The 25,656-nt window shown below is 45.8% G+C and overlaps 1 protein-coding gene across 6 annotated transcripts in view; it reads left to right on the forward strand.

The window, feature by feature from the left end:
• Positions 1 to 25,656, forward strand: part of TBC1D16 (TBC1 domain family member 16) — a 107,502-nt gene that overhangs the window by 76,139 nt on the left and 5,707 nt on the right. For 4 of the 6 annotated variants that reach the window (XM_060171856.1, XM_060171860.1, XM_060171861.1 and 1 more), the window contains 4 exons: positions 22,389 to 22,538; positions 23,872 to 24,019; positions 24,804 to 24,968; positions 25,363 to 25,511. In XM_060171856.1, coding sequence (XP_060027839.1) covers positions 22,389 to 22,538; positions 23,872 to 24,019; positions 24,804 to 24,968; positions 25,363 to 25,511 — 612 coding nt within the window. Of the gene's footprint in view, positions 1 to 10,023; positions 10,124 to 22,388; positions 22,539 to 23,871; positions 24,020 to 24,803; positions 24,969 to 25,362; positions 25,512 to 25,656 lie in introns of those variants that run through there. The other 2 variants (XM_060171859.1, XM_060171857.1) reach the window with 2 other exon arrangements.

Raw genomic sequence — 25,656 nt, forward strand, 5'->3', positions numbered from 1 at the left:
AAAAGGGTGGGAGGAGAGAGAACTCCTAAGGAATTTATGCAAGGGTGTGCTGTCTCCGAAATGAGATGATTTGCTCCCAGCCTGACCATCATACTGAGGGATGCTGAGTGTGGGTCACTGTTGTCATCAGGCATTTCCCCATTTCCTGTAGGCAGGTGTCAGCTCATCTCAGCTTCCACCAAAACCTCATCCTGTCCCACCACAGGGACGTATGTCCCCCACCTCCCCTCACTTCTCCTCCCTTTCCCCTTCTGAGTCCCCACATATTTCAGTCCAATCTGGTTCCTTCTGTGCCTTTACTGTGCCTAGTGGCCTGGGTGTCTCTGGTACCACATTGAATAGAGGACTAAAAAAATAGCTCACCTGGATAGTGCACTACTTTGCCATGTGTATGACCCAGGTTCAAGCCTAGCCCCACTGCACTGGAGGAAGCTTTTTTGCTATGATCTCTCTTTCTCTCTCTTTCTTTCTTTCTCTCTCTTTCTTTCTTTCTCTCTCTCTCTCTCTCTCTCTCCCCTGCCTTTGTTTCTATAAAAAGAAAAAAAAGAATAAAATATTGAACAGAAGTAGAGAGAGTGGATATCCTTGCCTTGTTCCCTTTCTTTTTCTTTTCTCTTTTCTTTTCTTTTCTTTTCTTTTCTTTTCTTTTCTTTTCTCCTCTAGGGTTATTGGTGCTGGTACTACAAATCTACTGCTCCTGGCAGCCATTTTTTCCCCCATTTTGTTGGATAGGACAGAAAGAAATTGAGAAGGGAGAGGGAGAGAGAAACGACAGATACCTACAGACTTGCTTCACTACTTGTGAATTATCTCCCCTGCAGGTGGGGAGTGGGGTCTCGAACCCAGATCCTTGCATGAGTCCTTGTGCTTTGTACTGTATGCTCTTAACCAGGTGAGTCACTGCCCAGCCCCCTCTTGTTCCTTTATATTAGTATCTATATATTAATTTTATTTCTCTCAGATGAGACACAGAGAGAGAGCTGCACCAGGGATCAAACCAAGACCCTGAGGCTGCATCTCCTGTGCTCTTACCTCTGTGTTGTCTCCAGCCCCTTGTCTTGGTCCTGGTCTTGGGTGCAAAGCTTCTCGCTGAGGACCACAACACAGGAGAGTGCCATTTACACTGCAATGGAAGGGGGCAGCCTAGAGAGAGGGACAATAAGCAGCTACCCAGCCAATAAGCCTGCCACGTGGTCAGGCCCCAAACTCCTGTTCCCCAGAGCCTCAGCTGACACCTGACTAAGGCACAGGGTCTTTAGTATGAAACTGGTTAAGCTGGGCGAACCCCAATCCAGTGATGGTGCTCTCCTACACAAGAAGAAAAATCAAGGGGTTAGGAGATGGCTTACCTCATACAGTGCACACTACCCTGTGCAAGGACCCAGGTCCAAGTCCCTGGCACCACAGGGCAACAGCATGCAGGAGAGGTTTCATGAGCAGTGCTGTGGTGTCTTTCAGTCTCTCTTTTCTTCTGATCTATTTGTAACGTTATTAGAATGTTATCAGGCAGAGAGACAGGACACTTCCAGGCTTTAATGCAGGAAGCAGTGTTTATTCTGTTGGCAGACCCAGCCGGACTGGTTCCCATAAGAGACTGGGCCCCAGCACAATAGCACTTGCCCTTTAATACAGTTTTCAGTCTTTTCATAGCAACTAATAGCAACAAGCTTAACTGGCTACTTTTCTTTTGTGTGTACAGAGAGTACAACTTGTTTGGGTTATCAGCAGACTCTTGGGCAGAAAGAGCAGATTGTAAGGCCACCAACCAAAGTCACTTGAGTGACAGGAGGAAAAAGCCCTGTGTGTGCTGGGAGGAGGGGGAGGGTGGCTGCCAACTGCATTTTTCTTTAACTCAGAAGTTAACACTTGCTTTTCTTTTTAAAAGTTAACCTATGGGGGGGGGGGGGTCAGGTGGTAGTGCAGTGGGTTAAGCGCATGTGGCGCAAAGCGCAAGGACCGGTGTAGAGATCCCGGTTTGAGCCCCCAGCTCCCCACCTGGAGGGGAGTCACTTCACAGGCGGTGAAGCAGGTCTGCAGGTGTCTATCTTTCTCTCCCTCTCTCTGTCTTCCCCTCCTTTCTCCATTTCTCTCTGCCCTATCCAACAACGAACGACATCAACAACAACAATAATAACCACAACAAGGCTACAACAAGGGCAACAAAAGGAAAAAAAAAGTTAACCTATGATTGAAAGGAAAAGAATTTCTTTGTTTTGTATTTGATACAACAGAGGGAAATTGAAAAGGGAGGGGGGAGAAAGAGACAAAGAGACACCTGCGACATCACTCGTGAAGCTTCCCCCCTGCAGGTGGGGACCTGGGCTTGAACCCAGGTCCTTGAGCATGGTGACATTTACTCTCAACTGAATGCACCACCACCTGGCCCCTGAAATGAAACAAAAAATTGGAAGTCCACTGGGAGTGGTGGAATCATGAAAGTGAACAATCCCAGGCAAAAGCTCAAAGGCACGTGGCGGGGGGGGGAAGAGGAGAAAAGAGAGAGGAGGAGGAGAAAGAGGATGGGGGGAAGAAAGAAGAAAGCAGAGAGCACCACAAGCAGGGAAGGCCCTGGGACGCACTAGCCAAGGACAGCCAGCACTACTGCAGCTAAGCAGAGGCAGGGAACACCCTCGGATGATCTTCAGAGGCCATATGACCTGTGACATTTGGCCTGTCACAAACCAGACTAAGGCTAGGGCTCCATTATAGGCGGAGCCTGGCGCCTGGCAGAATCTAAACTCAGGCAAGGGGCAGAGGGAGTGGTAGACCTGATTATAGGTGTCCTTCAAGAGATGCTTTTTAAAAATATTTATTTATTTATTTTATTTTAATGAGAGAGAACAGAGCACTGTTCATCTCTGGCTTATAGAGGTGCTGGGGACTGAACCTGGGACCTCAGAGCCTCAGGCAGGAGAGTCTTTTGCAGAACATTTATGCTGTTTCCCCAGCCTTAAAAGATGCTTTCTGAACATGCAGAGTCCCGCCCCCCATACTTTTCTGCTTCTGCTTCTACTATTTCCTCTGCTGCCCCTCCTCCTTCTCCTTCTCCTCCTTTGCCTCTTTCTCTTCCTTCTCCTCCTTTGCCTCTTTCTCTTCCTTCTCTTTCTCCTCCTCCTCCTCCTCCACTGCTTTTGCCTCTGGAAATCAGCAACATCAGAGTCAGGAGTCAGAACTTAGGATCAGCCATGCCTTCTGTCCATCTCTGCTCAGCCATTTACATGTGTTTTCCCAACCTCCACTCCTTCAGTTATAAAACGAAGTGAATAATACATTTATTTATTTGAGCTTTATTGAATAATGGTTTACAGTATAGTATGTATAACTCTTTGGGATAGGGAGGTTGCTCTCTCTCTCTCTCTCTCTCTCTCTCTCTCTCTCTCTCTCTCCTCCTCTCTCTCCCTCATTGCTCCTTTTAGGAAGTGCTCATGGCTGGAGCTCTACCTCACCAGCTAGGGCATGTGTCCTGCTATGTGTGCAGGCCAGGTAGGAAGCCCAGCACCATATGGAAGTGCAACAGAATGAGGGGAAGTTCTGGTGTTCTGCACTCTCTTTCCCTCCCTCTCCTTCTCTCTCCCTTTTATCTCTCTCTCACCCTCTATCTCACTCACCCTCCTTCTCCCTATCTCTCCTTTCCCAGAATGAACAAGTCCGCCCAGGAGTGGTGAAATGCATGAGGCCTTGACTTGGGGGGAGGGGAATTTCATAACATAAAGAGTTTGGTGAGGGGACTGGGTGGTGGTGTACCAGGTTAAGTACACATAGTAGAAAGCACAGGGCCAGAGTAAGGATCCCAGTTTGAGCACCTGGCTTTCCACCTGCAGAGGGGTGGCTTCACAAGTGGTGAAGCAAGTCTGCAGGTGTGTATTTTTCTCTCCCCTTCTCTATCTTCCCCTCCCCTCTCATTTCTTTCTGTCTTATCCAGTGGGGGGGGGGGGCGACTCGCCTCCAGGAGCAGTGGATTTGTTGTGCTGGTACTGAGCCCCAGCAATAACCCTGGAGGGGAGAAAAAATAATCAGCTGAAATAAACTATAATCAAGGCATCTAGAGGTGGTCATTATTATAAGTTTTGAATAGCTTCTGTAGATATAAAACATCTCCATGATATCTATAAATATGCAGTATACATAGACCATGTTAATACCATATTTTGTATAGTTGTGCATCCTTTCTTCAACATAGTGAGAGCTAAACTACTTTTGTCATTAACTACTTTGATAAAATGTTTCACAATGACTTCATGGTATCTTGCCATATGACTTGTGCCTTGGTATATTGAAATGTTCCCATTGTTAGAAAGTTGGTGATGAGACTGAGTTGAATGCTGCCATTTTCACAGTTTTATTGAAGTATAGTTGATGTATATACTTAAATATTTAAAGTATGCAGTCTGCACACAGAGATGTATTCTCAGGGTTGGGCAGTAGTGCACCTGGTTAAATGTACATATTACCATACATGAAGACCCAGGTTTGAGCCCCTGGTCCCTACCTGTAGTGGGGGGGGGATACTTCATGACCAGTGACACAGGTATGCAGGTATCTCTATCATCTATCTATCTCCCCTCCCTTCTCAATTTCTATCTGTTCTGTTAAATTAAAAATAATGGCCACCAGGAGCCGTGGATTCATCATGCAGACACCAAGCCCCAGCGATAACCCTGGAGGCAATTAAAAAGAGAGGGGGAGGGGGGTTCTCAATATTGACATATATATGTGCCCACAAAGCCATGGCCATGATCAAGATGGTGGATACAGTTATCACCCCTAGAGGTTTCCTAGTATCTTTCTGGAAATCCCTCCCTCCCACCAGCCCCTGTCTCTGCCTTCTCTCACTAAATTTCTTTTCTTTAAATATTTATTTATTTCCTTTTTTGTTGCCCTTGTTTTTTGTTGTTGTAGTAGTTATTATTGTTATTGATGTCCTCATTGTTGGATAGGACAGAGAGAAATGGAGAGAGGAGGGGAAGACAGAGAGGGGGAGAGAAAGATAGACACCCACAGACCTGCTTCTCCACTTGTGAAGTGACTCCTTTGCAGGTGGGGAGCTGGGGGCTCAAACCAGGATCCTTAAGCCAGTCCTTGTGCTTTGTGCCATGTGTGCTTAACCTGCTGTACTACCACCCCCCCTCACCAAATATCTTTGCATTTCCTGTCATTTTGTATGAATAGAATCAGAGCCTACACTTAACCAAAGTGCTTTTTTTAAAAATTATTTTTTATAAAATGGAAATATTGACAAGACCATAGGATAAAAGGGGTACAATTCCACACAGTTTGCACCACCAGAACTCTGTATCCCACCCCCTTCCTTGAAACCTTTCCCATTCTTTATCCCTCTGGGAGTATGGACCCAGATTTATTATGGGATGCAGAAGGTGGAAGGTCTGGCTTCTGTAATTGCTTCTCCGCTGAACATGGGCACTGGCGGGTCAATCCATACTCCCAGCCTGTTTCTCTCTTTCCCTAGTGGGGAGGGCTCTGGGGAGGCAGGACTCCAGGACATACTGGTGGGGTTGTCTGCCCAAGTAAGTGAGGTTGGCATCATGGTAGCATCTGGAATCTGGTAGCTGAAAAAGAGAATGCAGAACAAGTTGTTGACTAATCATGAGCCTAAAGGCAAAAATATTGCAGATGAAGATTTGGGGTCTCCATTTTGGAAAAAGCTAGTAGGTCTGTTTTAGGTATATTCCAAGGGGCCCATGACTTTACTAGTTTTTGCCTGAGCCTGACATCTAATAAGCAGGTGGACCCAAGTTATTGTCTGGGGAGATGGTGTCATAGTTGGAAAAAGTACTAGAGGGTGGGGGGGGTGTGTGTGTGTGGGTAGATAGCATAATGGTTACGCAAATTCTCATGCTTGAGGTTCTGAAGTCCCAGGTTCAATCCCCTGCACCACCATAAGCCAGAGCTAAGTAGTGCTCTAGTTAAAAAACAAACAACAAAAAACTAGAAAGCTGGATCAGAGAAGAGAGTAGCCCCCAAATATGGGAAAAGTATATAAATATTGTTAACTGTAAACATCATCAATTTGATATAGGGCCTATATCATCAATTTGATATAAGGCACAGGAGCCTGTGTAACCTCTGCATTCCTGTATATCTGAGCTCGTACTCTGGGGTCACAGCTAGGAACATTCCAGGCTGCACGAATTTCAGGACCCAACTTCCTCGAGTGGTAGAGTATGTTGCCCACCCTCCCTTCAGAGAATGGAACATTCCCTACCATTGTTGACCCACATTGATGGCAAGGTCCTGTAGAGGCCCACAAAGGGGTCTATTATGTTGTTTTGATGGAGATGACCAGTGACAATGGAGAGAAGGATCTATTCGAGGTCTAGGCCCATCATGTCTGTGTGGGAATCCCAGGACTCCCTGACCAGGGCCCCAGGTGATGGGGTAGCCTGATAGTGACTAAAGAGTCATCATTAAAGTATGCCAGTCTCTTTCCCTTATTCAGCTTTTGTAGTCCGTACTTTGTCTAACAAGGTTACATTTGGAGTGACTGAGTGAGGTGTAATAGGAAGTAGGTGAGGGTATCTAGGTCTAAGTAGAAACTATTTCATTATGTATTTTATGGTGTCTTTTTAGGTCTTTCTACTAGCTTGCTGCATTTATTGACTCACTGTAAACTATTGTGCACTTTTGCTTTATGGTATATCTTTCCCCCTAACTTATGGATACATGTGTACATATGCCCTATCTCATGGGACCTGTTCTATATCTACGTTTTGAGGTTTTGTTAAGAAGTGCACAACCCGAAATAGAATTAAGGAGTCTTATGAGCTAGGAAAGGTCTCACTAGGGTAATGAAGCTGAAGCGTTGACATTCCACACCTAACGTCTCTGAAGCATGCCGAGGTGGTACTGGTTGCATTGATTAGGTTGGGATCAGCAGTATCAGTTGGTATGAATTGAGAGAAGCATGCAGGAAAGTGAGCCTCACCCTAGAGGTTTCAGGACTGGGAGAAATATGGGCTTTATAGAGAAATGGGAAGGTTCTTGCTGTCTTAGGGTTCACGTAGGTAGTTACTGGTTAACTTTGAAAATCCCATTATTAGGATTTTCTGTATCATATAAGACCTCACCATAATTTATGTCCTTTAATGCTATTTGCATATAGCTGTATCTTATAAAGTAATGCCACCAGTTGCTTCTGTTCTTCCTGATCTAAGCTTTTAGGAAATTTAATATTTCAAGGAACAAGTGATTATTAGAGATGTAGTAACAATGTGGGCCTACTATTAAATTCAATCTGAGGGTGGAGGGCTGATAGCATAATTGTTATACAGACTCTCATGCCTGAGGCTCTAAAGTCCCATGTTCAATCCCCCACACCACCATAAGCCAGAGCTGAACAGTGCTCTGGTTAAAATAAATAAATAAATAAATAAATAAATAAATAAATAAAATCTGATTACCAATTTGAAGTCTTAAGTGCTTAGATTGAAGGAACATATACTTAGAGCTATGGTCTATGCATCAAAAGTTTGTGACATTCAATCCATTTCCCCCTCTCATATTAATTAAACAGTGATTTGTGAGACTACAAGTTAATAGGAGTGAATATAAACACCATTCCCACCAGCAAAGGTCTGTGTCGTACTCCCCCCCCCCCCCCCCCCCAGTGAAGCTTAACATCTACCCTCATCCTCCACCCAGAGATTTTTAGTTTGGTGCCCTACTCCAAACTCAGTCAAATTCTGCTTTTGAGTTTCCCTTTCTGTTCTTCTTTCTCTATTTCTGTTTATGAGTGGGATCATCCAATACTTGTCTTTGTCTCACTTATCTCACTTAACATAATTCCTTCCAGCTCCATCCAAGATGGGTCAGAGAAGGTGGGTTCATTATTCTTAATAGCTATGTAGAGTGCCTTATTTAAATCTGTATTCTTTCACTGCCTGATAACTTTGTGGTGTGGCCCCACTCCCTCTATGTTCATTGCTGGGACTTGGCTGTTTCCTGTTGACCAACTGTGGGCTGCTTTCAGTTCTCAATTACTGCAAACCAGCCTGCTTTGGGACTTGGTGCACAGGTCTTGCAAGTAGACATGGATTTTTATTTCTCTTTATGAATAACTTGGGAGTGACTGGGTGGGCCTTGTGCAAGAATGTTCTAAACTGTTTTCCACAGTGGTTTTGGGCAGTGTGGGAGAGGCCAGCTCCCCTGTATCCTTGCCAGCACTTGGTAGAGTCTGCCATGTCTGAGCCTTGGCCCCTCGCGATAGCCCTGATGACTTATGATACTGTGTAGTTTCTGTAGTCTGACTTCCTTGACTTAACCAAACATTCATGACTCATCCAAGTTGTGTGTTTTTGTGGTTTGTTCCTCTCCTTCTCTTCCTCTTCCTCCTCCTCCTTGTCCTCCTCCTCCTTTTCTTCCCTCCTCTCTCTTGATTTTGTTTCTGGGACATCACCAGTCCAAGCTGACTTTTTCAGATAGACAGACAGGCAGAAGGAAAGACAATATAGCAACCCTGCTGAAGCTCTTTCATGTGGTGTGCCAGGTTGCACACAAGGCAGAGCAGACACTGCCCCAGGCAAGCCATTTGGCTGGCCCACAGGAATTTGTGCTTTTTCAGTGCTGAGTCGTAGCCCACTGTGTATATTGCCAGTGGAAAGGCTTATCTGTTGATTCTTGTTTTCTGCAAATATGAGTTAAAATTGCTAGAAACATTAGCGCCCGGGTTTGGTTGAGTGTGAACGTTTTCATTTCTCTTGGATAAATGCCCAGGCATGGAGCTGCTGAGTTACTTGTCTGGCAAATGCTGGTGTGACTTGACAAAGTGGCTTCTTCCTTTCCTTTCCCCAGTGTGCACATGGGCCTCTGGCTGACATGTTCCTTGGTTGTATTATGATTGCCCTGGCAGGTGCGCCATATGTCTCAGGCTTTAAGTCATATTGTGGTTCCACTTCTCTCTATTTTCAAAATTATCTTTATTTTTATTTATTGGGTAGAGACATCCAGAAATTGAGAGGGGAGAAGATAGAGAGGGTGAGAGACAGAGAGACACCTGCAGCACTGCTCACAAAGCCTTGCCCCTGCAGGTAGGGACCAGGAGTTTGAACATGGGTCCTTGTGCACTGTAACATGTGCACTCAACCAGGTGCACCACCTCCCAGCCCTGGTTCAATCTCTAAACGAGCTGTTCTGTTGGCCACCTTTCCAGGTGTGTATTTGGCCCCTCAGTGATTTGGTATAAAGTATCTTTTGAAAATCTCTTGCCCATTTTGAAATTGCATGGTATGTTTTCCTCTTACTAAACTTTGAAGGTTCTTAATGTATTCTAGATATGATTCCTTTATCATGGGTTTCCCTAGTCTGTGGCTTATATTTTCATCCTTTTATCCTTTTAACAGTCCCTCTCATCATTTTCAGAGCCAGGGCCTCAGGAAAGCATGAGTTCACTGCTTCCAGCTGCCTTTTCATTCAGAGAGGAGAGACACCACAGAACCAGGGCTTTCTGGTACCATGGCACCTTCCCTGTGGTACCACAGTTCAAACCTGGGTTGCACATGGCAAAGCAGGTGTAGCACCAGGCTTTTTCAAATAGCAAAAGTGTTTCATTCTAATGAAATTTGGCTAAACATTTTTTAAATTTTGTGCATCATGCTTTTAGTGTTAGATCTAAGAAAATTTTGACAGTATTATGGAGTATTAAGAGTTGTTCTGGGAGCTGGGCAGTGGCACAGTGGGTTAAGCACACGTGAAGTGAAGCACAAGGACTGGCTTAAGGATCCTGGTTGGAGCCCCCAGCTCCCCACCTCTAAGGGGATCACTTCACAATTGGTGAAGCAGGTCTGGAGGTGTCTATCTTTCTCCTCCATTTCTGTCTTCCCTGCCTCTCTCCCTTGCTTTTTGTTGTTGTTGTTCTTTATTATTATTATTATTATTACTATTATTATTTTACCATGGGGAATTTTGTGTCTTTATGATTCTACCACGCCTCATAGACTCTGTTTTGTTTAGTTTATTTTTCTCTCCCCCTTCTTTTCAGTATCAGAGACAGAGAGGAAAAGAGATAGAAAGAAAAAGGAGAGACACTTGCCCTGTGTAAGTGCTCTCATGTGATGACTGGGGCTTTGAGCCCACGTCTTTAAGCATGGTGAAGTATGCCCTCTACCAGGTGAGCTATCTCTCCATCCTGTGAATGTGTGTATGTTTTAATGGTATATGTGGTGAAAAGAGCTCTTGACTTTCTTTTTTTTATTTCTTTATTGGGGGATTAATGTTTTACAGTCGACAGTAAATATAATAGTTTGTACATGCATAACATTTCCCAGTTTTCCACACAACAATACAATCACTAGGTCCTCTGCCATCAGGACCCGAACCCTCCCCCCTACCTACCCCAGAGTCTTACTTTGGTACAATACACCAACTAGTCCAAGTTCTGCTTAGTGTTTTTTCTCTTCTGATCTTGTTTTTCAACTTTTGCCTGTCAACGAGATCATCCCAAATTCATATATCTGTTTCTTTTTTAAATTTCTTTATTGGGGGATTAATGTTTTATAGTCAACAGTGAATACAATAGTTTGTACATGCATAACATTTCTCGGTTTTGCACATAATAACAACCCCACTAGGTCCTCTGTCATCCTTTCAGGAACAGTACTTCCCCCGCCCCCCGCCCCACACCCGAGTCTTTTACTTTGGTGCAATACACCAACTCCAGTTAAGGTTCTACTTGTGTTTTCTCTTCTGATCTTGTTGTCAACTTCTGCCTGTGAATGAGATCATCCCAAATCATCTTTCTGTTTCTTACTTATTTCACTTAACATGATTTCTTCAAGTTCTGTCCAAGATGGGCTGAAAAAAATGAAATCACTATTTTTACTCTGAAAATGTCCAGAAGTTCTAGTTTATCTATCTCTTCATTTAGTTTCCTCTTTTATTGATTTTCTGCCTGGGTGATCTGTCAAGTTGAGAGAGTGTAGTGTTTAAGTCCCCTACTATTACTGTGTTGCTGTAGCTCTTTCAGTAGATGTTTGATGTATTTAGATGGCCTCTCCTTGGGTACATAGTTGTGGATAATCATTAAGTCCTCTTGACTGATTGATCCTCTGAGCACTAAGTAATGTCTATCCCTACCTTTTCAAATTTTATTTATTTTAAAGTCTATCATGTCAGATATGAGCATAGCTATTCCTGCCCCCTTTTTTGTGATCCATTGGCTTGTATGGTAGTTTTCATTCCTTTTACTTTGAGTCAGTGTTTGTCTTGTTGAGTTAGGTGGGATTCCTGCAGACAACGTATGGGTTGTGTTGTGTTTTCTGATCTATCTTCCTATTCTGTGCCTTTTAATAGGTGAATTCAGGCCATTAACATTTATTGATATAGACTGAAGATATTTTAATACCATTACTGTATATTTTTAGAGTGTTCTGATATATGGCATGTTTATGGTGATCTGATTGTTTATAGGAGACCTTTCAGAACTTCTTTCAGATCAGGCTTGGTGATAGTTGATTACTTCAACTGTTACTTGTTTGAGAAGGTTTTGATGCCTCCATCTAGTCTGAATGACAGTCTAGCAGGATACAGTAGTCTTGGTTGAAAGCTTTTCTCATTGAGCACTAGATAAATCTTGCCATATTCTTCTGGCCTGTAGTGTTTGTGTGGAGAAATCTGATGCTAATCTTCTGGGTTTTCCTCTGTAGGTGACACTTTGTTTTTGTCTTGCAGCCTTCAGGATCCTTTCTTTATCCTTATTCCTTTTCTTCTCAATATGATGTGTCTTGGTGTCTTTAAGTTTGGGTTAATTCTGTTTAGGACCCTCTGGGCTTCTTGAACCTTTATGTCTTTTATGTTGTCTAGACTAGAGAAGTTCTCAACTATTATGTCCTGTAGAATGCGTTCTTCCTTTCCCTCTCTTTCTTCCTCTGGTAGGCCTATAATGTGTATATTATTTATTTTTTAGTCATCCCATAAGTCTCTGTTATTGTTTTCAGTATCTCTTAATCTCTTTGAGATCTCTTACTTCTTTTCTGTTGTCTCTAATTCATCCTCAATCTTGCTAATTCTGTTTTATGCCTCATCTATTCTATTCTCTCTCCCCTCTGCTGTTTTCTGTATATCAGCTATTTTGTTACCCTGTTCTGATACTATTTTAGCTTGTTCAGCTAGTTGTGCTCTTAGCTCAGCTGTTTCAGCTTTCAGCTCTCTAATAACCTTGAGATAATTAGTGTTTTCTTCCAGAGTCTCATATGCTGTTTCTGTATTTCTGATGACACTTCTTTCAAACTCTTTCCTCACTCCAGTGACTAATTCCTCAGTTAGTGTTTGGATGTTGATCTCATTCTTACGTGCTTCTACCTTTGGGGGGGCTTTTAGCTGGACTTTTGTTCCAATTCGTTTCTCAATGTTTCTCCTTGGTTTAACCATTGTATATAGTGTGTTATGAGGTCCTTCTCTCAGTACTTTTCAGTCCACTGATCACTCTTGCCTGGATTTACTTGTGTTTATGTAAGGTACTTAAAGAGTTCACAGTTGTTGAAATTAACAGTTGTTTCAGTGTTATCTCAATCCCTCAGTTGAAGCACAGTGGCTGTTAAAGCCTCTTTTTTTTTCTTCCCTGTAGGGTATGGTAGCCTTAGGGCTTATTATTAGTGACTTGGTGGGTTTCCAAAGTAGTCCCAGTCTCGTCTTGTTGCAGTCTCAGGTGATCTTTGATATTCCTTGCTCTTTAAAGAAGTTTCTCAACTGGGTAGAGCTGGATATCTTGGCAGAGTTGTGGTCTCTGGATGCTCTGGTGATTGATGGGTTCCCAAAGTAGTTCTATGTTGTTATTTAACTTAAAAAAAGGGGGGTTGTTGGGAGTCGGGCTGTAGCGCAGCAGGTTAAGTGCAGGTGGCGCAAAGCACAAGCACCGGCATAAGGATCCCGGTTCGAATCCCGGCTCCCCACCTGCAGGGGAGTCGCTTCACAGGCGGTGAAGCAGGTCTGCAGGTGTCTATCTTTCTCTCTCCCTCTCTGTCTTCCCCTCCTCTCTCCGTTTCTCTCTGTCTTATCCAACAATGACAACAACAATAATAACTACAACAATAAAACAACAAGGGCAACAAAAGGGAATAAATAAATAAAATAAAATATTTTTTAAAAAAAGGGGTTTGGGGGGGTCGGGTGGTAGCGCAGTGGGTTAAGCACACATGGCGCAAAGCACAAGGACTGGCGTATGGATCACAGTTCAAGCCCCTGGCTCCCCACCTGCAGGGGAGTCACTTCACAGGCAGTGAATTCAGCAGGTCTGCAGGTGTCTGTCTTTCTCTCCCCCTCTCTGTCTTCCCCTCCTCTCTTCATTTCTCTCTGTCCTATCCAACAATGAGCGACATCAACAACAACAATAACAACCACAACAAGGGCAACAAAAAGGGGGGAAAGAGGAGTTGTGGTTTATTAGGGTGAAACAAGTAAAAGGTAAACAACAGGTAAAAGGCAAAATAAGCAATTATCATCAAGGATTAAGAGTACACTAGGTCCATAAAGTCTGAGTATAGTATCAAAAGTTTAACCCCATAAGATAAACAATTATCAGTTCTGGTAAAGGTTGCTCATGGTTGTAGAGGAGTCTGAAAGTTTACTAGCTAGCAGAGTCACACGTGTTCAGTTCCCAGGAGAAGTAGCCATGGCAGATACATGGAGCACCTCTGCTGAGATGCTTCTTACCAGGAGAAGAAGCAGCAGCCAAAGAGAGTGACCTGTTCTGCTTTATATCTTCCCTTCTCTGTGTGTCCAGCAGCAGGTTGGCATCATTCATATGCTAATAGCCCCAAACTCCTGTTGGGGTCACAACAGTTCTAGTCCTGTCTTGTTGCGGTCCCAGGTCTTCTTTGATATTCCTAATTGACCACAGAGAGCAACTTTCTTTTTTATGTTACAGTTTGTGTTTTTTTGTGTTGTAAGAAAACTTAGCCTAAAGTCACAGCCATTTTCTTATGGACTCTTCTAGAATGTTCTAGCACTAGGTATTACATCAACATCTGCAGCCCATCTGGAATTTCTGTATATGGCATGCAGGGCGGGGGAGAGTTAATCTCTTTATATTCAGATATCCAGCAGATCTAACACAGTTTGTTGAAAAGCTCTCATTTTTCTTCTGAACTGTCTGTGCATCTCTGTCAATAATCACTTGATCTGTCTATTTCTGGACTCTCTCTTCTGTTCTACTGACCTTAAAGTCTACCTTTCCACCAATTACTGGAGGTTTGTAATAAGTCTGCAAACACAATGAGTCCTCCAACTCTGTGTGTGTATTTATCTGTTTTAAATATATATATATATTCTTTTTAAATTTTATTTTTTAATATTTATTTATTTTCCCTTTTGTTGCCCTTGTTTTTCATTGTTGTAGTAGTTATGATTGTTGTTGTTATTGATGTTGTCGTTGTTAGATAGGACAGAGAGAAATGGAGAGAGGAGGGGAAGATAGAGAGGTGGAGAGAAAGATAGACACCTGCAGACCTGCTTTACCGCCTGTGAAGTGACTCCCCTGCAGGTGGGGAGCTGGGGATGAACCAGGATCCTTATGCCGGTCCTTGCACTTTGTGCCACCTGTGCTTAACCTGCTGCTCTACTGCCCAACTCCCATATATTCTTTTTTTTAAAAAAATATTTTTAGTTTATATTGGATAGAGATAGAGAGAAATTGAGAGGAAGGGGAGATAAAAGAGGGGAAATACCTGCAGTGCTGATTCACCACCACTCCACCACTTGCAAAGCTTTCCCCCTGCAAGTGGGGACCAGGGTCTTGAACCTGGGTCCTTGTGAATTGTGATGTGAGCACTCAAACAGGTATGCCACCACCTGGCCCCTGTGTTTTTATCTTTTACATTTTCATATGAATCTTAGGTGTAAGCTTGTCAATGGCTACCCCAAAATATCCTGCTAAAATGTTGATTGTATCTTGAATCTATATGTCAGTTTGGCAGGATTATCATTTTAACTACTTCCCTTTCAGCCATGGTCTTGGTGTAACCCTCCATTCACTATATTTAATTTCCCCTACCCAAGGTTTTGTGTTGTCAGCTTAGAGGACTTAGATTTCACTGTATATATATATTTTTTTTTTTTGCTTTTTTCTACTAAAAGTGGAATCTTTTTATTATTTTTTTAATTGCAGTCTTTAAGAATACTATGACCAAAAAAAAGTTCAGACAGAGAGGCAGAGGGAGAGAGGAAAGGAAACTTCTTCCAGTATGGTGGGAGCCAGGCTTGAACCTAGGTCTTACAGGTGAGATATTTTGCCAGCCCTGTGATGTTTTTGTTGTTGTTGTTTATTTGTTTTTGACATTAAATGATCCTGAAATCTGGTGGATTCATCTGCTAGCTGAATAGTTTCTTTGAAAAGCCCTTGGACTTCGTCATGCAAATAATCCAGACCTGTGCAAATAAGAAGTGTTTAACTCCTTCCTCTCCAGCCTCTGTGCCTTCCTTGTGAGGCTTGCCTTCCCCTGAGGGCAGCGCCTCAGGCTCAGTGTCTAGGAGATATGTTCATGGCAGCAGCCCCCTTACTTCACCAAATCTCCTGGGAGACATAGCCCAGCCCTCCCATCTTACTACAGTGCTCTGCCATGAGGGAGGTCAATTTTTGTCAAGTGTTTTCTCTGGTCACTTGACATCATGGGTAGGTTCTTGGATCCTGCAACTTTTTTTTTTAATGTGGTACTGCCTCCATATCCCAGATTATTATTATTATTATTATTATTATTATTATTATTCAAGAAGGGGGGAACCAGATGGTGAGCACACCCATTATCATGTGCAAGGACCCGGGTTCAAGCCCCTGCTCCCCACCTCTGGGGGAAGCTTCAATAGCAGTGAAACAGTGCTACATGTATCTATCTCTTTCTCTCTCTCCCCTCCCCCCTCTCAATTCCTTTTTATCCTATGAAATAAAATGAAAGGAAGAAAAAAGGGGGAATGGTGCCAGAAGTGGTGGATTCACTGTGCAGGCACTGAGCTCCAGCAATAACTCTGGTGGCAAAAAAAGAAAGAAAGGAGGAGAGAAAGAAAGAAAGAAAGAAAGAAAGAAAGAAAGAAAGAAAGAAAGGGAGAGAGAGAGAAGGAAAAGTGGAGTGGTGGTGGAATGGATGATGGCACACCTGGTTACAGGGGAAGCTTCACAAGTGGTGAAGCAGGGCTTTAGGTGACTCTCTGTCTCTCCTTCTTTCTCTCCCCTTCTTTAACCCCCTTCCTTCTCAATTTCTCTCCGACCTTTCAAATCAAACAAATAAAGTTTAAAAAAAGAAAAAGCGAGGGAGGGAGAGACAGCACAACACTGCTCTGCCTTCCGTGGTGTCAGGGTTTGAACCCAGGGCTTCCCCCTCAGCAGGGCACCCCTTACTGGGTGAGCTATTTTTTGGCCTGGAAACTGTAACTCCCAGCAAAACAATCTATAAAATGAAGCCAGGTCCTTCAATAGTGACATTTTGTTCAACAACAACCAGTATTACTTTTTTCTTTCTCATCAAAGTAATAACAAAACAATGTTGAAAAAAACAAATTAGTGGTATTATTGGAAGGCCTACTGTTAGTTTCATCTGAAGACCTGCTCTGTCTGTGTGTATGCATATCTGCTTGAAACAAAAGGCAAAAATCAGAGTGTTCGAGCATTTCCAAGTCTTTTCCAGGTTAGTCCAAATCACTGTGCAGATATATGGTGACCAGTTTCCACAGTTCATTGGGAATTTCTACTCCCCAGACCCTCACCCACATTAGACTGTATCATTTCTCATTATTTTCAGTTGCACAGACCCCTCCATCCCCCATGGTATCTTGTGTTTATTTGCACTTATTTCATTACTCTGAGAGTGGAGAATTGATTTGGCTCCTTGCATATTTGCTGTCCCCCATCCCTTCCCATTTTGTTGGTTAGGACAGAGAAATTGAGAGGGGAGAGGGAGCTAGAGGAAGAGAGACAGACACTTTCACACCTGCTTCGCTACTTGTCAAGTATCCTCTCTGCAGATGGGGCTTGAACGCGGATCCTTGCACGTGGTAACGTGTGCTTAACTGGGTACGCCACCACCCAGCCCCTTGATCAGTTGTTTGTATGTATTCTCTGCGGATTCATTTTCCCGTCTTTTTGTCATCTTTGTGTTGGGTGTTCCTTTTTTATTTTATTAGTGATTTAATATTAACTAACAAGATTATAAAATAATTAGTGTATAATTCCATACAGTTCCCACCACCAGAGTTCTGTGTCCCATCCCCTCCATTGGAAGATTCCCTATTCTTTATCCCTCTGGGAGTATGGTCCCAGGATCATCATGGTGTGCAGAAGGTATAAGGTCTGGCTTCTATAATTGCTTCCCTGCTGGACATGGATATTGGTAGGTCGATCCTTTTGTTTATTTCTTAATCCTGGAGAGAAAGAGATACATTGAGCATCACTCTGGCACATGCAGTGCCTTGGATTGAACTCGGGACCTCATGGTTGTAAGTCCAGCACTCTAGTCACTATATATGTATTTTATAGAGATTTATAACAGAAGTTATAGGTTCACAACAAAATTGAGAGGAAGGTACATGTGGCTGGTTTCTTAGATTATATGGCTTTTTCTTTCTTTACTATTATTTATTTATTTATTGGATAGGGACTGAGAAATTGAGAGGAAGAGACAGAGAGGAAGAGGAAGCACTGCTTCACCACTTTGTGAAGCTTCCCCATGCTGGTCCTTGGGCTTGATCATATGTGCACCTGACCGGGTGTTCCCTTTCTTTTTCTCCAAGTGTGGCAGAGCTGTGAGTCTGGCCCAATAAGCAGTCTCTGCAAGAAAAGGATCCCAAGAGGGACCCCACAGTCCTCCCACAGCCCCCCTAATGGGGGTTAACCCTCTTGGGGAGATATTTGCATTAATTAAGTGACTGTCCCATGTCTTCTGTTTGGGCCTTTTAACTGGAGCCCCCACATGCAAACTGGGGCGACACTGATGGAAGCTTGTCACAGGCAATGAGCACATAGCCCTCACGCCACCTAAGATAGCACCTGCCTCCAGGTGAGAGGCTGCTCTGGTGGGCTCTAGCATCCCAGATCCTAGCTCCCGGCTCCCAGCTGTGGCCTGGCACAAACACAATCATTCAGCACTCATCTGGCACAGAGATGGACAGTACCTGGCAACTTTGAAGTCATAAAAGAAAAGAAACCACAAAATGAAATTTCCAGAAAATTGAAAATTATGTGACTTTTATTTTCTTCTTCTTTTTTTAAAAATATTTTACTTATTATTTTTGTTATCTTTTAAAAATATTTTATTAATTTTTATTTTGATGAGAGAGATAAAGACCTCAGAGGCTCAGGCATGAGAGTCTGTTGCATAACCATTATGCTATCTCACCATCCCAGTTTTACTTTTCTTATCTTTGATAGGACAGAGAAATTGATACTGAGGGAGAGAAAAAGAGAGACATTTTTAACATTACTTCACCACACATGAAGCTTTCCTCCTGCAGGTAGGGGCTGGGGGTTGGAACCCAAGTCCTTAAGCATCAGTATATGTGTGCCCTCACACAAGTATGCCACCACCTGGCCCCTGTGAACTTTACTGAGAGAGAGAGAGATACAGAGAGTGAGGAGAGGGGGCTAGGCGATGGTGCACCTGGTTAAACATTCACATTACAGTATACAAGGACCTAGGTTCAAGCCCCTGGTCCCTACCTGCAGGGGGAATGTTTCACAAGTGGTGAAGCAGAGCTGTGGGTTTCTCTCTGTCGCTCTCCCTATCTCCCCCGGATCTCTCAATTTCTCTCTGCTTTTATCCAATAGTAAATAAATAAAAATATTAAAAAAAAAAAAGAGGGAGAAAGACCAGCTGACCAAGACCAAGAGCACTGCTCAGCCCTGTCTTATGGTGGTACTGGGAATTGAACCTGGGTCATCAGAGTCTTAAGCATGAAAGACTATTATGCTATCTCCCCAGCCCATGGCTTTTATTTTTTATCTGTTTACACACATAGAGCAATCTTGCCTGAAGAATATTCACATGTGCTGTATAGAATTGGACTCATTGGTCAGGTTTTATTTTGTTTATCTTTGTTTTATGGAATAGAGACAGACATCTGAAGCACCGCTTCACTGCTCATGAAGCTTCCCCCTTGCCAGTGAGGGCTAGGGGCTTGAACCCTGGGTCTTTGCACACAGTAACATGTGCAATCAAATGACGCACCACCACCTTCCCCCTCCATGCAGTGCATTGAAATGAGAAGCACGATTAGTTAGGCAACAGGTCCTAATGAGCTGGAGATGAAAACTTGCTTTCTGAGACAGAGCTAGAAAATGCTAAATGTGAAGAAATGCACCATGTCCTTGGGTCCTGTCATTTTTACGAGGCTTTGCCAATGCTGAGCCTGGATGGAAAGAAGAGAAGCCAAACTGACAACTGACAGAGCTGATGGTTCTTTCTCCTCAACCCACCCTGCACTGTCAGGTGTGGCTCGGGGGGGGGGGGGGGGGCTACAGTTAAGAGTAAAGTTGTTGGTACATATGTAAATTTCCCAGTTTTCTGCAAGATATTTTAACCCCCCACCTAGGTCCTCCTCCATTATCATGCACCAGGACCTAAAAGTACCCCCCACCCCCGTCTTTTACTTTGGTGCAATGCACCAATTCCAGTCCAAGCTCTGTTTTGTGTTTCCCCTTCCGTTCTTATTTATCAGCTTCTGCCTGTGAGTGAGATCCTCCCACATTCATCCTTCTCTTTCTGGCTTATCTCACTTAACACGATTCTCTCTTTTTCTTCCAGAGCTTGGTGCCTGTACTACGAATCCAATGTTCCTGTGGCCATTATATATATATATATATATATATATATATATATATGTTTTGGATAGGACAGAGAGAAATTGAGAGGGGAGAGAAAGATATAGAAGGAGATAGAGAGATACCTGCAGAACTGTTTCACTGCTTGTGAAGAAAGCCTTTCCCCCACTGCAGGTGGGGAGTCAGGGGCTAAAAGCAGGTCCTTGTGCTTCATACTATGTGTTTAACCTGGTGCACCATTGCCCAGACCCTTAACATGATTCTTTCAAATACTTCTTTTTTATATATATAAAGAGAGAAATAGGACTGGGTAGTGACACACCTAGTTGAGAGCACACCTCACTATGTATAAGGACCTGGGTTCAAACCCCTGGTTCCCACCTGCAGGGGGGAAGCTTCTCTCTCCCTTCCTTTTTCCTCTCCCTCCCTATTTCCTCTTTCCCTCTCAATTGCTCTCTGTCTTTATCCAATAAAAATAAATAAGACATTTAAAGAGGGAGCACCAGCACATCAGTCTAACATGTGTGGTGCTAGGGATCAGACTCCAGGGCCTCACACCTACACGTCCTGAGTCTTATCCCTGTGTACCCTCCCAGGCCGCCATTCTGAGCTCTTGAAGTTGCCTGAATGACAAGTCAATGGAACCCCAGTCATTGGTCCCAAGCAGAGTGTCTGGAATTAATTAATCAGCCAACCCATTAATTAATGCAAATAACCCCTAGGAGCTGTGAAAGAGCCTGAACAGGGCTGCAGGAACATGTGGGGTGCCCCCTCCTCCTGCAGGGGCCAGCCGCTCTGCCACTGTCCCCTCCATGCTGGCCTGGTTCCCAGAGCCCTCGGCCCTCCCCTCTGATGTGAGGAGGAGGCGGTGTAGGACTGGGTGCAGGCATGGGTGGGTTCTGTGTGAGAGGGGTGGGGCTTGGGCATGGGACAGAGCTAGAAGGGATGTCACTCTGGGTGGCCTCTCTGAGTTTGGAGGGGAGAACCAGGGATTGTGCTCAGTCCATGCTTATCCCAAGCACTGCAGCAGGTGCCTCCTACTCCCTCATATACAAACCCCACCTGCTGCCTTGATTTGCAGAAAGTGATCCATATAATGCAGTTTAATCTGTGGCCTCCTAGGAAGTTGGGGAGCCCCCAGCATTTTGGGGGGCCCAAGTTTGCCCTGTGACCACAATGCTTTCTTCCCTTATCCTCTCACTCCATCTGTGTTTGCCACAGCATTTCCTGGGACACCCCAGGATCCCACAAAGAATGGTCAACCTGGCTCGTTCTTGGGCACAAAGCCACCAAGTTCAACACACCTGGCCTGGTGCTGTTCCAGATGCAGCAAAGGGCAGCCACCACCACCACCACTCCCGCCCCCCCTCCTTGGGAAGAGCCACCTGTCACTTCATTCTGGGACTTTTCCCTGTCTGGAGAACGTGCCTGGCGATGAGTGCATGTGGCAACTGTCACTATTCCACCCCACCACCACCCCCCATCACCATGTGGCTAAGTCCCTCCTGTCACTTCTTGCAAGCAGAGCTGTGTTGCTTTCCTTCATGTGGAGAGATGGGCGCAGGGGAGAGTCTCAGCCTGCCAGGATCAGGTTGAAGGGCCAACCCCAGCTAGCATGTGCAGACTGTGTGACCTTGGGCACATTGCTTAACCTTTCTGGGCCTCAGTGCCTCCTTTCCAAAGCGGCTGGGGTACTGTCACTTCTCCCTCCGAGTGTTGCTGTGGGGTTTCTGCTGTGAGATGTGGTTGGCAGGGGGTCAAGCCCTAGCACATGTGCCCTAAGTGTTCACTTTTAGTTGTGCTTGTCAGCTTTGGGTTATTGCTAAAATTTGGTGCCTGCATGATGGCTCCACAACTCTCAGTGGCCTTTTTTTTTTCTTTTTTCCTTATAGAGACAGAAGGAAATAAGAGGGAGAGTGGTCAGGAGAGAGAGGGAGAGAGACAGACACCTGGAGCTCTGCTCCACTGCTTATGAAGCTGCTCCCACGTGGGTGGGAACTGGGGGCTTGAACCCAGGTCCTCACATATGGTAGCATGTGCACTCTACTGGGTGTGCCACAGCCCCTAGGGTTCACTTTTAGTATTAATTCCATCAGTAGTCCACAGGCTTCCTTACTGAATCAGTACTTTTGCCAAGAAAATGGTCGGAACCCAAATCCAAGCCCCATTGTGTCTGGACCAGTCACGCATAGCCAGTCCTAGTGGAGCCCGAGCTTGGACGTTTCCTCACTCTACCTAGGTGGAAACAAAGGTTCCCAGGGCTTGGAGACTTCCTCATGGTCCCACAGAGGGTTCAAATCTTGGGTGACCTCATCTGTCATTCTGACAGCTAAGTGCCTCCACTGAGGTGGAACAGAATTGGCTCATGAAACTGCTTGACCAGCCATGGGAAAGTATAACTTGGGCCTGGAGTCATTCATTCATTCATTCATTCATTCAGTGTGTCCTGGTGTTTGAACACACAGCATGTCCTGGTGTGTGTGTGTGTGTGTGTGTGTGTGTGTGTGTGTGTGTGTGTGTGTGTGTTATGTTTGGCTAGAGCTCCTGGTGTGTGTGTCCCACATCCTCTTCCCACCTTGGCTGGTGTGGGCAAGGAATAGTGTGGTTGTTCGCTTCATGCCTGGCTCCCCTGCAGGGCTGATGCCAGCCTGCACTTCCCAGAGGGCAGCAGCCTCCTGCAGAGCTCGCACTGGGAAGAGCCTCAGCGTGCACGTACCCTGGAACAGATCTGCAGTGTGTTCCGTGTGGACCTGGGCCAGATGCGCTCTCTCCGCCTGTTCTTCAGGTGAGGCATTCCTGGGGCTGTTCACCTGTGCCCCCAGTGTTGGTCTCCACCAGTACCAGGCAAGGAGCTTGGGGATGGGACAGCTGCAAGTGGCTCTGTGGTGACCATGTGTCTAGGAAATCATGTTTTTGTTCTTATTTTTGCCACTATGGCCATTGCTGGACCTCAGTGCCTACTTGATGGATCCACCACTTCTGGTGACCATTTTATTCCCTCCCCCATTTTTTTTGTTGTTGTTGTTTGTTTTTGGTTTTTTCCCTTTTTTTGACAGAGAAATTGAGAGGAGAAGAGGAGATAGGAGTGAGAAAGGGAGACACCTTCAGCACTAGTGAAGCTTGCCCCTGCAGGTTGGGATGGAGGCTCAAACCCAGGTTCTTGCTCAACTCAGTCCACCACTGCCTGGCCCCAAGTCTTTTCTTTTGCTCTTTGTCTTTGTTGTTTTTATTCAGGGACGGGAATCAAACCCAGGACTTGAACAATGCAAGGCAAGCTTGTGCTCTGCTGCTGCACTATTTCCCTAGCCTAACACCTTTCTTGTTTTTTCTTATTCTTAAATTTTATTTATTTATTTATTTATTTATATGTTTATGAAAGTGATACAGAAAGATACAGAGAAAGACAGACCAGAACACTGCTCAGCTCTGGCTTATGATAGGATGGTATTGGGAATTGGACCTGGGACTCCAGAGCTTCAGGCATGAAAGTCTTTTACAGAACCATTGTGCTGTCTCCCCAGTCCTCCCATCTCCACAGGGTCATCTCTATTGTTGTCTTGCCCGACAGCTGCATCAATTCCATCTCTGAAAGGCAGAGGGACCCACCACTAAGAGCCTGTGCAGGCATGTCACCAGTGGGGCAGAGAGATCCCCCTGCCTTTACAGATAGTGAACCAAACTCCCTGGGGATTCTCCCAGCATGTCCTGCAGGAAAGAGGCAGCTCGCCTAGTTCCTCAAACTCTGGATTCAAGCTCTAATGCCACCCAGCTGTGTCGCCCACACCCTACCCCCACCCACCATTGGGGACCAGCCAGAGAGAGAGAAGAGAGAAAGAAGGGTGGCCATTGTCCACCAGGGGTGGGGACAGAAGTGCTGCCTGGCTGGACCCCAAGAGCTAGAACAGTCCAGCCTCCTGGGTGCTCCCTGGGAGGGAGCTCTTTAGGCTTCTCCATCCAAAAAGGGGGTGATGGCTTCTATACGGCTGTGAGTCTGTCCTTTACTGCCAACAACTCCCAACTCATCAGCAACTCGTGTTTTCTCTGACTACTCAGGATACCCTGCTCCTCATTTGTGCCTCCTGTTCATAAATTTTTTTTTCTCTCCACACCCCGGGCAGTGATGAGGCCTGTACCAGCGGTCAGCTGGTGGTGGCCAGCCGGGAGAGCCAGTACAAGGTGCTCCATTTCCACCATGGTGGCTTGGACAAGCTTTCAGAAGTGTTCCAGCAGTGGAAGTACTGCACTGAGACAAACCTCAAAGACCAGGTAGCCCCAGGTGTCCTCAGACTCCCAGCTACCCCCCAACCCCAATACATGGGGGCCAGGGGTCCTGGTCCTCTTCTCCAACGTCGTGGGCAGGGACCCAACATCCCAGGGTGATGGAATTAACAACCCCTCCGGACTGGAACCCTGTGCCCATCCCTCTGGAAGTCAGGGCCCCCGCACTGGCAAAATCATGTTTTGACAAGGCTTCCTGCCATATTTTGCTGACTCTCCATACAAATGGAGTAAGCGTTCTTTAATTATCTGCTCAAGATACGGGACTGTGCATATTAGGAGCGGGGCTGACTTTAAAATCCCCTTACTCCCCACCGAGTGTCCGGCTGGCTTCCCTTATTCTGTCAGCAGCGCCCCACTCCCCCTGCACCGAACAACCTTTGATTTCTGAATTAAGTGTCAGCTGCATTTTTGCTCGGCCTCGGTGACTGCCCTCCGCAAGGCCTGCCTGGCAGCTCCCGACCCAAACAGGCTCCCTTTGTATGCGGCCAATCAAATGGATCGATTGCAGGCCACCGAGGCTTCCGTGCTGTCTGCCTCCTACCACCTTTGCAGCTCCCGGGGGCTCTGCGTCCTGGGGCGGCCGGTGTGCTGGAAGGTGTTTTCATTGGAATCGAGTCTAATTGTATTTGCCGTTGAGAGGGTCTAGTGAGGGGAAAACTTGACCACCTCTGCGGAGGACTGGGGGGAGGCTTTTAAATCCGGAAAGGGCTCCCTGGAAAAGCCGCTCCTCTAGGCTCGGGTCTCTCGCCCCCCTCCCCTCAACCACCAGGTCTCAGAAGAGAGGACCTGCATGCAGTTCTCCATCCGCCGCCCCAAGCTGCAGTCGTCGGAGGCGCACCCCGAGGAGAGTGCGCACCACCGGCTGGACGTGGCGGCCTGGCTGCGGCACCTGAACGAGCTGGGCCAGGTGGAGGAAGAGTACAAACTGCGCAAGGTGGGGGAACCCTGTGAGCCAGCCCCGATGAAGCCATCACAGCCCCGCCCCAAGAGCGTTTGGGGGGACCCCCACGACTGAAATGCGCTGGCTCTGAGTGAAGGAAAGAAAAAAACAGCAACATTTCCCAAACCAGGGATTAGCCTTAATCTGCGCGCGCCCCCCCGGGGGGGGGCATTGACATTGAAATGAGGCTGGTTTGTGTCCAGCCTGGGAATGGGGGGCCGGGGCTTTCCCGGCAAACAAGTGCAAATCGCCAGGGCCCTCAATCAAGGCGTCATTTGTAAGGTGGGGGCGCACCCTGGCCGCCCCAGGACGCAGAGCCCCCGGGGATTTGGGGGTGCTTTCAGCTGCCCTGTGGGGGCCCCTCCCCAGCTCGGGCTGCTTCCTACAGGCCATTTTCTTCGGCGGCATTGACGGGTCCATCCGGGGGGAGGTTTGGCCCTTCCTGCTGCGCTGCTACAGCCCGGAGTCCACTTCGGAGGAGAGGGAGGAGCTGCGCCTACGGAGGCGGAGGGAATACGCTCACATCCAGCAGAGGAGGTGCCTCCGCCCTTGCCCCCCCCCCCCGCGGGGTGGGGGGAGGGGGGGAAGCCACGCCCTGCAGCTCACAAATCCAGGCCACAGAATTCCTTCTCCACCCAGCCTGGATCTGGCACCCACTGAGAGTCCTCTGGGGTGCTTTCAC

Source organism: Erinaceus europaeus, chromosome 14 (assembly GCF_950295315.1).
Source record: "Erinaceus europaeus chromosome 14, mEriEur2.1, whole genome shotgun sequence".
Classification (NCBI taxonomy): Eukaryota; Metazoa; Chordata; class Mammalia; order Eulipotyphla; family Erinaceidae; genus Erinaceus; species Erinaceus europaeus.